Below are 12058 nucleotides of genomic sequence, written 5' to 3'. Positions count from 1 at the left end.
AATCATGCCTAAGAGTGGGAAGGAAGGATTCTCACTCTTAGCAGGAGAAAAAAAAAATCCAGCAAAGCTGCTGGGGGACTCTATAGGTTTGGGGAATCGGCCTTTTTAGAGAATTCTCCCTAACAAACTGTGGAGTGTTGGAAGTTTTCTTTGACAAACTAACTTTATCAAGAACTGTGTTGGAACTCTGTTTCAACTCCAGATTAACTACTTGTTTTGTGTTATTCAAGGGAACTGACTTTGACCTAAAACCTGGGGAAGAGGAGTTCGCTCAGGTTACAGGCAAAGATTTTGAAGATGTTGCAAATACAAGTATTGACATTTTGAGTTGTAAAATATTTTCTTGTTTATGTGCAAGTGTGAAGGCCAGAAATGTTTTGATAGAGTGTTTTTCCTTTGTTTATTTAGGAAGGGAAATCCCCATTAGAGTAGGCCAAGGGAGGCGTTGGATTTCAATTTTGGTTTAATAAAATGTCATTGAAAAATCCTCTAAAATGCATCTGCCTCACATTTGTTACCCCTCACAGGAGTACCTTCTTTAGCATGTGATATAAAACGCCATATGCTTGTCCCGCACTTCTCCTGTCTCTGCCCTCTACATCTCCTGAATTAACTGTATGTATGCAGCAGGATCATCATCCAATTTCATTGTTGCAAAAATAGAATTTATATCCGGAGTATCGGGATAGATAATCTGCAGGGCCCTCCATACCTGTGCCCTGTAATTATTAAAAACTGCTCCATCATGGGTATGTGTATCCAACAAAACTCCCAGATACCCTGCTCTCTTCCAAAGCCTGTCTGACAGCTCCCCCATCAGCGCTGTGATTAGGCTTTTCATATCCCCTACGGCCAACATGACACCGGCAGTATTTTGCTTTAATGCATAAATCAGCTTCCCTACCCATGCAGTGAGCAAAGGGAGTGTCTTCATCAAGTTATTCCGGTCCATGTGTGACCACAGGACTGTTTTGCTTTTTCAGACACATGTAAGGACCTCAGGCTTATATTGCACAGACCAAAAGCTCTTTGACTCAGAGAGGCAATAAACCACACTTAGACGGTATCTAGTCAATTCATCTAAACCCTTTCTATCTAATACCATTCCATCGAAATGTATCCATCCAAAAAATGTCCCATCTAATGCATGTTTTTGGGGGTTAAGGGGTTAATTTTTGTTCAGGTGAATTTTAAAGGGTAAAGAACATGGGGTTTGGAGGGCGGGCAGACACCGACTCCCGCCCCAAACCCCCCAACCCCCTGACCCAAATGAGAAAAAAAATAAGAAAATAAATGCATTCGATTGACATTTTTTAGATGGAAAAATCTCGATGGAATGGCATTAGATGCAATGGTTTTAGATGGAATGACCATAAACCCACTTAGGCCAACAGTTTAAATATAAATGGCTCTCTACAGGCCCTTTATTCACACACGTTATAAACAAACAACTGAAACATAAGATATGGTTGATTATACATAAACACAAAACATACATCTCCGTTAGTGTAGTTGCAGAAGGAAACTTCATCTCTGCCACCACGACAGTGCCCAGTCCCAAAGCAGGTAGGCACAGAGCTCACACACGCTAACGGGGTCTGGAACAGAGCTTCCTCCCTCTCAGCGATACTTCATCACCCGGGGTTCAACTCTCTCTCTAACTTTCCACAAACAATACCACTCCTCTTTATGGGGAAATCCCCGCCCCCTTTCTGGTTATGAAGCTGCCCCCGGCCAAAGGACAGACAGCAAGCATGGGGAGCAAAGAGTGGAACATTTCAGCTACAAGTGGAAAAACCCAGCTTCTTGCACTCGTTCCCAGCACCCCTTATCACTGCACCTGCATAGCTCCGACTCCCGTCTTGGCTCGTCCTTCAGCGGACAATACAACTACTATCCTCCACAGCTAGCTCATCTAACATTATTGTGTGACCTCACAACCGTTGCAGAATTCACGTTTGCTTACTGAGCCCACAGAAAAGTAGGCTTTCCTTGCAGTAATGGATGTGAATGTCCAAAATGGCTGCGCACATGAGCCATGTTGTTTTAGCTCATTTTCGCACACGCACTACAAGGACATAATACTCCTTTTCCAGACCCTTCTCAAGCAACAGATAATGAGTTGCACCAGTTGCAGATTGGGAGCAGGTGCAAGTGAATCTAGGTCACCTGGCCTAAGCCCCGCCCACCTGGTGCCTTCCTGCCTGCTGCTCTTTTTCACCACTTAGCAAGCCCCGCCCAACTGGTGCCTTCCTGCTTGCCGCTCTGTTTCCCTACTTAAGGAGCCCTCTAGCTTCTTTTCCTTTGCAGATGGGGAGCAGGTGCAAGTGGATCTAGGTCACCTGGCCTAAGCCCCGCCCACCTGGTACCTTCCTGCCTGCTGCTCTTTTTCACCACTTAGCAAGCCCTGCCCACCTGGTGCCTCCCTTCACCATCACTGTCTTGTGGCCAATGCTGGATTTGACTTTTATGGACTTCATTCACGGTGCGTCAATCTTTCTCAACTCTCATGCTGGACTTCCTTTGCATCTTGTACTCATGGTGACCCTGAATCATGCTGTTCCCATATTCATCTTGTATCCTGGCTTGCAACATTATGTGTTACTACTGACTTTTGCAATTGTATTTGCTCTCCCCTCTTGCTTCTCCACTCTTTTTGACTGCTTACTCTCTTTTCTCTCCTCCTTTCCCTTCTCCCTTTTCCTATCTCCTCCCCTTACTTTCTTCTATGCACTTACTCTATCAAAATTGTCCCTGGAATGAATATGATAGCAACCTCGTCTGTTTCCTCAACCCTCCCATTACAGTTTTTTTCCTCCCCACCACCCCTCCAGCACTATCTGAAATGTCGTCAGGCCTAGTATGACAGTCGCTTGTTTTGTTCCTCCCCTCCCTTTCTGAACCCCTCTCCCTCACCTTTTGTTTTTCTCCGGCTCTACCAGAAATGTCGTCAGGCCTAGTACGGTAGTCGCCTGTCTGTTTCCATTTCCTCCCCACTCTCCGCCTCCCATCCATATCTATGTCTTAGCTCTTGCACCATCTGAAATGTCGTCAGGCCGAGCACGATAGTTAATTTCACATCCTTACTGTTCATAGCCTGTAAGAATGTGGTTGTATTTTCCCTTGTTCCCTCCCTTGCAGCACTTTGAAACACATTGTGTATAGGCGCTATATAAATAAACGATCATATCATATCATACCAGCTTTTACTGAGGCTTCCCCCATCTCTCCCCTGCTACTTAATACGTCCATGCGCGTACCACAGCGCATCTTAAGACCCCAGGGTGTACTTTCTCTCGCTGCTACTGGAGTGGGGGGGTAGGGCTGCTACACCCTGCTCGACCTCCGATTCTTATTCCTCTTTGTCTCCTACTCCTGTTATCGCATACCCTGACATTTGTATAGGCACAGAAGCATACTCCACACTACCATAGGGTGCTGACTCACTTCTTCCCTGCAGGAACCCTGTACTTGTGACCCTATTTCTGTTCTCCAGGTCCCCATTGACCCCATTAATCAATTTATCCAACCTAACAAGAACTTGCCCATGCCTCCACGTTCCTGTCTATTCACTTCTTCTCGCTCTCCATTTCCTCAGCCACCATAACAGCATTATCTCTTCCTCCGCTATCCTCAGTGCTTCTTCCATTTTTCCTGCTCCCGTGACTCTACTACCCTTTGCAGCCTATCCTCTATCCTATCGGAAAAAGGCATAGTCTCCCCTTTCTCCCTCATTCTCAACCCTTCATCTACTCTTCTGACTGCCGGCCTCACCCTCTCTTGTTCCTCCACCCTTAATCTATCTGCTATCCTTGCAGTCAGGGGACTCATTCCCTTTCCACTCACCATTCTCAACCTTTCAGTAGCCCTAACCATTGAAGGAGTTGCCCTTCTACTTCCTCGCTATCCCACTTTCTAGGAATTGTTGCTGATGGATGCGTTATCTGTGTCTGTCTCGCAACCACTGGAGTGGCTGCTGGGGAAAATGGAGCCTCAAACTCAGGATCTGTATACCCTTGAACAGGCGATAAAGGATAGCACCCATATGGGGGTGGTGCAGAAGGAATTCTGACACCCTCCTTTTTCGGCCCCTCCTCTGAGATTTTAACACTATGGGCCTTCCCGCCTTTTTCGTACATCATCCATTGCTCGAAGATGTTTAACCGCTTCTCTAACATTGATTCCTTGTGCCTTGTAGTCAAAAAAGGATGCAGGTTCTCCAAGGCCAAGAATTGAGCGTAAGTTTCCTGCAACCATTCCCAGTGGTATTTTAGAATCTTCACCTTACAGCCAGGAAGTACCTGACACAAATGATTCAACAGAGTCTCCATACTCCAACCCAATTCACCCAAACCAATTTCACAAAAAATAACACAGAAGCCGAACCTGCGTCACAAAAATGTTCCCCCAAAAAACCCCTTCTTTACCTCCCAGTTTCTTAGTCTTTACCCACAATCGCTCGCCGTACTCACTTTTACCGCAATTGCCTCACTTAGCTATACCTTTTAATTATACTTCTCACTTTTACAAAAAAGACAGCATCTTCTCAAAAAACACATGCAGGCCAATATCTCCGAGATATCTCCTTCACTCGAGCATAGAAGGAGCCGTAAGGCTTTTCACTACAACACTGCTATTCTTGCTCTCTTCATCACTAGCACATCCTTCTCTAATACAATAATGTATTTTTCTGACTAGAGGAAGTTTCTCTTCACTACTTTGACTAACTAAGGAAATCGAGGCGAGGGCTCTGCCGCACAACCAATATAGAATGAAAAATGGCATGGGTATACTTCAGGAAGGTATCTATGGGTGAGTTTACCATAAGTTGCCACCTCACCCCTATGTGAGGGCTCCAGTCAACCAGACAAGCAAACTCAAGGGTATCAAGACAAACCTAACAATGGAAGTGCAGTGTAGGATACGACCTCGAACCTAGGTAAAAATGTATACAAAGGACTTCCAACATAAAACATTTAACTCACTCCTTCATAGCATTTACCCTTTTAATTCCCATAACCTCGACTAACTCCACACGCGCACTCCAGGCCTAAACTTAACAAAAACCCTTAAATCAAAGAAAAACCCTCTTTTTCCTGTATTTCCCCTCTTGCATTACCCCCATGAGCAAGAAGCGCTCCAATGTGGTGCTCCGTCCATTCGCCCTACACAGCTGGACCACTATACCACACCTCTGGGGAACAGACGAGTCTTTAACCAATATCGAGCCCGCAAACCTCTCTTTTTCACTGTTCACGGAAAACTGGTCCCCGCAGAGAGGCACCACAGATGAGTTGTGCAGACAGGTGACCACCAACGTCTCGGAAATCGTGGGGTCCCTTTGTATTTGCCAAATGTATGGATGGGCCCATAATCGCCTTAACCCAAGCAGGCCAACCACTTAAGGAACTAGTGCACGTTGATACGTAAAGCAAGTTTATTGTACCATCATCTGGGGAGGAGCTAGATGACCCTGTCGAGCCAACTAACCCAAGTCTCGCCGAACCACAAAAGTTGACACATTATATACATTTTTGTAACAGTTAAAAACTCCCAAATATTTTATTACAATCCACCCCCCTACATGTCATTGAAGAAACCCTAAACAATGAAATCCAATCTTTCTCCAATGCTTACATTCTCATTGAGCGTTGTGATCTTGACCACCATCTTCAGATCGTATTCATAGTATACACCTCGTTGGGATTCGTCAGTGGTAGGTCATGACATCAGCACATAGTTACACATTCATATGCAAACATAATTCATTACAGGTCACAACTGGCCTGAAACCTCTTCATCCTAAATGTAATTGCACATGGTTCGCATGGATACTTCAAATGACATGAAGAAAGCAGAAAAAAACAAGTTCCCTTTGAACTGGCGTTAACTATCTCATCCACCCCAACTTTATTGGCTTCCCGGAACATTCTAATCTTAATGACCATCATTTCAGCAGGCACAGCCTCCAGCCACATCCTGAGAAAGCAATCGCGGATCGGTCACTCTATCCTCGAGCGTTGCTTCACCCAATGTTTGTTGCTGGTCAAAACAAATGGCCGGACTGGTCTGCAAATTCTCATTCTTCAACCACATCCTGAGAAAACAATCGAGGATCGGTCACTTTAGCCTTGAGCGTCACTTAACCCCATATTTATTGCTAATCAAAACAAATGGCCGGACCAGTCTGCAAATTCTCATGTACTTAAGAGATTTCATCTGTTCCCTGTGGAACTACTAGGCCATAAACATTGTATCCAGCTCAATGGCTCACCATCTGCTTGGTTAATCGTTGCATCAACATTCAAGCCTGCAAAACTAGTTATTTCCAAATGCTCAGAATTCATCTTCTGACATCCCAGCTACAGAGTTCTAATACATTTATAATGGAAGCACCGAACATGTACATTTATAAATTCCCACTTATGTATCTCAGTGCGCATGCATGTTTAATAACTGTCACAATTTTGTTGCAATGGATTTTTCCGGAGAGCCCTTATTGCTCGCATGCGCATTATGAAACTCCTTGTTGATAGCTTCTGAGCACTCTATAGCACACAATGTCTGAATCGTGTTTTTATTTAACTTTTCCCACTGACTACCATCCCCTGGGGAACTATCGGTTAGCCGTGTGGGTTGGCCTGTTACTAAACTGATACATGTAAGATGAGGAACCTGACGGAGGAATCACAAAATCATCTGAAAGAACATTACCAAGAGGTAAGTAATTTGTACTTCACATTTTTATTTATTTTCTATTTTATTGTTTAAAGCACACAGACCAAGCTCGAGAGTAGTGGAGCACTGTAAAGAGTGTGAGTAGCCAGCATTTGGCCTGGCATCTTTTAACAGTAGCGCAGTACTGTGAGGTCTGTGTGTCAGTTTGTACGTCCATTGGAATGAGTCTTTGGTCAGGTGTTTTTGAAAGAACCGTGGTTTGAGAGATTTTCCTGTAATAGGTCAGCCTAGATATATGCTGCTATTATAACTGGAAAATATTCAGTTCTTCCTAAACCCATGATTTAAAAAATCCAAGCTACGTGGTTGCATTGGTGCACAACAATCGGTAGCTTTGCAAACATTGCATGCGTAAGAATATTCCGAACTTGCTCACCAACCCAACAATAAAAAATGCATGAAATGTAGAATGAGCAACATGGGGTCATCTTCTCTAATCCTCAGACAGTGTTGCAAATATGTTTGGATTTTAGTTAGGACTCTCCTGATCAAAAAGGTTATAAGCATTTAATGACAAGGTTTTTGTGATAAAATTATTAACCTTTAACACTTCTTAACAAGTTAAAAGTAGCCTTCTCGGGTGAGGCGGGGTTCGTTTTACTTCGGGACATATGTTGGGGTAGAGTTATTATCTGAAGTGATAATGACCCCTCCAGAGTTCTGTAAAGCAATTAGCAGTATAGGTTTTGGATTTGCATTGGTAAAGTGAGATTTAATACAGAGCAAAAGATTAAAACGTTTTAGTCATTTTTGCAAAACATTGTCCATTCTCTGTACAAGGGTATTTAAAGTCTTTAGGAAGTATGCTATTTTCTACCAGTGCAATAGTCGTTATGGACTGTACCTTGAAGTTATCTTGGCTATATTAAAGATATTATTTTGTACCCATATCTATGCCTCAGTACAAGGTTACAATGCATGTCTAGCATTAAGGAATATGTTAAGATAAGCCTCTTATCCTGCTTTATTTCAGGTGGCTGCTAAATGTTACCAGAAAGGAGGAGCCAGTGAGAAGGCGAAGCTTGCCTTAGCCCACGATAGTGTGCTAAACGTTCAAACCAAAAAAGCCAATCCCAAGTATGCATTTGAAGCACTTTCTTTTAAAATATTAGAAACCTGTGCATGAGTGTCTTACCACCATTTTTGTCGAGCACTTATATATGTATTGTTACATATTTTTAGAGAAAAACAGATGGAGTACATGGAGTTAGCAAAGACCTATATGGAATGCCAGGAACCAAAATTGGCATTGAAGTGTTTGACTTATGCAAAAGAATTTCGGCTTTGTGGAGAGCTATGTGAGAAACTGGGCAAGGTATTGAAATCTTAAACTTTTATTCTGTCATTACACGTTTACCACGAATCTACCTGAATAGAAGCATACATCTATATAATTACTATTGAATGCTGATTTGTAGAAATTATTCTCTGATTGAGGGCTGGGCTATTTGGCATGCACTACAGAAATCTGTTCATACCAAACTCGCATGCACATTCTGAAATGTTTCACAAAAAGCTTCTATTATTTAGACGTATTTAGCAGCCTAGCGACATACATATATATTAGAGAGTCCCTGCCACACCTCTGTATTTATTGTTGCAACCACCTTATATATGTGAGGGGTCAGCAATGAGAGTCAGACAGAAAGAGGCATCATTCTCAACATTAGCCATTTTATTCATAGAAAGGGGTTTGGATAAAGGCCTAACTTTCCCTATCCAAACAAGAGTGCCCCTTCCTATAAAAATAAATTAATCTAAAGCAGGAAAACCTTGTATCCAGTCTCAATCTGACCCTCACACTATTACATACAAACAAAATGTGGAAGGTAAATGTTTTAAAGTTTAACTCAACGGAAAAGTGCAATAACTCAAACATATAACTTCAGCAAAAACACTTCTTGTATCCGAGGGTTGGATCCCTTCCCCTGGATTATTTCAGACACATTTTTCACAATGTTCTGTGTCAAAACCAGTCTCTTAAAAGCATTACAAAAGTCTCTTTTACCTAATAATCTCTTCAAGATGATTAAACAAATGTTCCTTCCGTGAGATTGATTTGGAAAAGAGAAAGTCTCTTCTAATCTTTCAGAATGGCTAAACAACGTATCTTTTTCCAGTGTCAGTATTGCTTTGGATAAGGTAAAGGAAAGTCTTTACTACTTTTCAGGATGGCAAAACAAATGTCTTTTCCAGAACAGAGATTCAAGTATGGCAAAGGGCAAGTCTTTTGAAAGTTTGTGGTTGACAAAATGTTCTCAGGAAACAATAACTTAATATAACCAAGTCTCTTTTCAACATACCATTTCAAAGTAAGTCTCCCAGTACACACTCCTGCCAGGAAACTCATCAACTGAAAACTCTTGAAATCCTGGTTTATTCTCCTGCCAGCAATATTCCCCTTTTGGCTCACTTAGATCCCCTGGTATAGTCTCCTGCAATTTATCCTTGTCCAAAAATGTTTCACTAACTGATATCCTTATCAGGCTTCTCTGCACATTCACTTTCTCCTTAAGTATCTCACAACAGTGCTTCTTCACTAGCACCTTTTTGCTGACTCCAACTGTTACTTGTACCAATTTCCCCCAAGCTGACATCCCATGTCTGAGGATTTGGTTTGTTCAAGCTTTTCCTTTCAGCAAAATCACTTGACTCTTGGCAAGGCTTGTTTCATGTTTCTCCCCACTGACTTCTTAAGTCAGGAGAATTGTACCATATCTGCTCCTGTTCTTCTTTTAGCAGTGTCTCTTGGCTTAGGCAATGATGGTCCCAGATTTCCCCCAACTGACATCTCGTATCGGGGGAATTGCACCACATTTGCCTTTTCCATTTAATTCTATTAGGTCGGCATTCAAAAGTACCTTTAATATGCTTTTCAGCATATAAGCACATCCCAGGGCCCCCTTTACAATAAGGCTGACTCATCAGCTGTTCGTGCGGCGGTTGAGAGATTCTCGCAAGGTGCCAGATCCCCTCCTTTGCCAGAGACCCGCTGGGTCTCTGCATCGGCTCTTCCAGCCTTCGCTGCCAAGACCAGCGCAGCTTTGCAGTAGGACCGCATCTTAGTACACTGCTCCGCTGCACATCACCTGCTTTCTCTCGCCGGGAGCTTCCCACCTCTGGCCCCAAACAGTGCTACGCAGGATCTCCTCTATCACTGGTTACACTTCCGACTCTGCGCACTCTGCAACCTGCCTTCTCTCTCCATCCACGTTCCATCAGTTGCATTTAAAAGTCCTGTGCAGCTGATTAGACTTATGACAATTACACTGCACAGTATTCTCAGTCACATTTCCTCCACATTAACTCCTTACTCCTCGTCACATTACTTGAGTATTTAAGGGACTTTGAGTCCAAGGAACTTCCACTGGATTTTACATTGCATGGTTGAACAGTTGCAACAACATTATAGTTACCATAAACATCAGACGTTTCATATGTTTTAGTTTCACATATCTACATGAAGACTGAGTGGGTTTTTATTTTAACAGTGTATTTCTCATGGTTTTAGAATTAGATGTGTTAGGACAGTTTTTCTGAAGTACTACCAACTTCATCAAAACCATTCAACTGAGGCAGTACAAGACTCCACTCTTAGTATAAGGCTGTACCACCTGAGTACATGGTAGCGTAGGCAGAGCAGCTAGGCTTATTTTAGGAAGGAGAGAGGGCTGTAGAATCAGTACAAATTAAATTGTAATACAAATGATCCAAAGAAACACTGAAACACTATGTATGTAAAAAATAAATGATTTATTTGAATACAGGTAGGCCCAGATAAATTAAGGGTTAAATAAGTTTAACACATTATATGAAATCACAATTCTAAAAATACAACACTATACCGGAAGGTACACAGACCCAAGTATAAACCTTATTTGGAATACCAAACAGTAGTTCTAGGGAAGTCAACACCTTTTCATACACATTCAGTATAGGACACTCTTATTCCTGGGGAGTAAAACCCAATGGTTACTTTCACAATTAAATTCAGCAATGCAAGGGCAATATACTCTACCACTTGTACAGTGACTCACATAATCAGTCAACTGGACAATATATTTTTTGTGAATAGTGGAACTCTTATTCCAGGTACAGTAGAAACCTATAACTACTTTTGTGATAACACACAGTTATACTAGGTGAGTAAAACCTAAGGATGTAATATTCAATTACAGGTACTTTTGAGATCAGTGAAAAACAGATTGAGATAAGCAGTAACTCTTGTAACTTATTTTTGGGATGGCACACAGCTAACTCAAGGTAAGTAAAACCCATATACTTTTTTTAATCTCACAAGGAGTCCAGGTTAGATCTTTCCATACTATACAAATGACTGAAGTAGTACTTATAAGGGACAGTTAGAACTACAGACTCTGGGTTAGATAGCACAGGGAAAGTAATGTTACAATTTACTGAATGACTCCAGGTTATTCTATGTAGGCAACAACCTAGTACAGACTCATTCTGGACAGGCTAATAGCAAGTCAGGGGAAGCAAGACCCAGCTGGGGGACACTCATACAATTATCCTGCATGAATAATCTGGTGAAACCAACACATTACTTTTGGGAAGAGGCACAACCTAATCACAGGTGAGTAATATACCTTCACATCTACTTTCTATTAGAATGGCGAAATAGTTTCTAAGGAAAGAAAAGATGTTAACCATACTTTTAAGAATAATGCATCACACATCCAAGGCAAATAAGAACTAATATTTATTTTCTTGTCTAGGCAAAAGGCCCAATCCCTTAAAAGTATTTCCCTTATTCTTGGAGCATGAGTGTTCTCAGTGGCAGAAGGGGGGTCACTAAGATCTAGTGACCAACAGGCAGTGTCAGGATAGATTGTTAAGTGGCAAAAGTCAGAGTTCCTTAGAAGACTGGGCAAACAGGTGAGTACTTTACTTCTGAGTTAGAAGATAGTCCAGGGGCTTCGCAGACGACACCCTGGCAGGGTTCTAGCAGTTGGGACTGGGTGCACTGGATGAGAGGCCTCCCCATCACAGAAAACACCCCACAGCTACACTGAAGTCCTAAGAGACTTAAGTTAAGTACATACCCAAGCCAACACATTACCTCGGCATTGACGAAGATTTTGCAGCAGGAGGACTTCAGGGTCTGCATCCAAATACCCGGTCAGTAGATTCCTTGTTGTGGTGACTGAAAACAAGACCTTAGAAGGAACTTTGCAGCATGGATCGATGAAGAAGGCTCTAGCTAAGGTTTTCTTTGCGGATGAATGTGGTTCATTGGATTTGGCGCCTTTTCAAGGCGCCCAAAAGAAGACAGAAAATCGCTGTCGAATTCTCATCATTA

General features: G+C 42.4%; 1 protein-coding gene across 4 annotated transcripts in view; it reads left to right on the top strand.

Moving 5' to 3' along the window:
• TRANK1 (tetratricopeptide repeat and ankyrin repeat containing 1) overlaps window positions 1–12058 on the top strand; it is a 2632183-nt gene that overhangs the window by 2076845 nt on the left and 543280 nt on the right. For all 4 annotated transcript variants that reach the window (XM_069613200.1, XM_069613201.1, XM_069613199.1 and 1 more), the window contains 2 exons: window positions 7712–7815; window positions 7921–8053. In XM_069613200.1, the coding sequence (XP_069469301.1) occupies window positions 7712–7815; window positions 7921–8053 (237 nt within the window). The remainder of the gene's footprint in view (window positions 1–7711; window positions 7816–7920; window positions 8054–12058) is intronic.

Source organism: Ambystoma mexicanum, chromosome 5p, assembly GCF_040938575.1.
Source record: "Ambystoma mexicanum isolate Mex_15411 chromosome 5p, UKY_AmexF1_1, whole genome shotgun sequence".
Classification (NCBI taxonomy): domain Eukaryota; kingdom Metazoa; phylum Chordata; class Amphibia; order Caudata; family Ambystomatidae; genus Ambystoma; species Ambystoma mexicanum.
The sequence above is the reverse complement of the archived record's forward strand: the minus strand, read 5'-3'. Positions and strand labels throughout refer to the sequence as shown.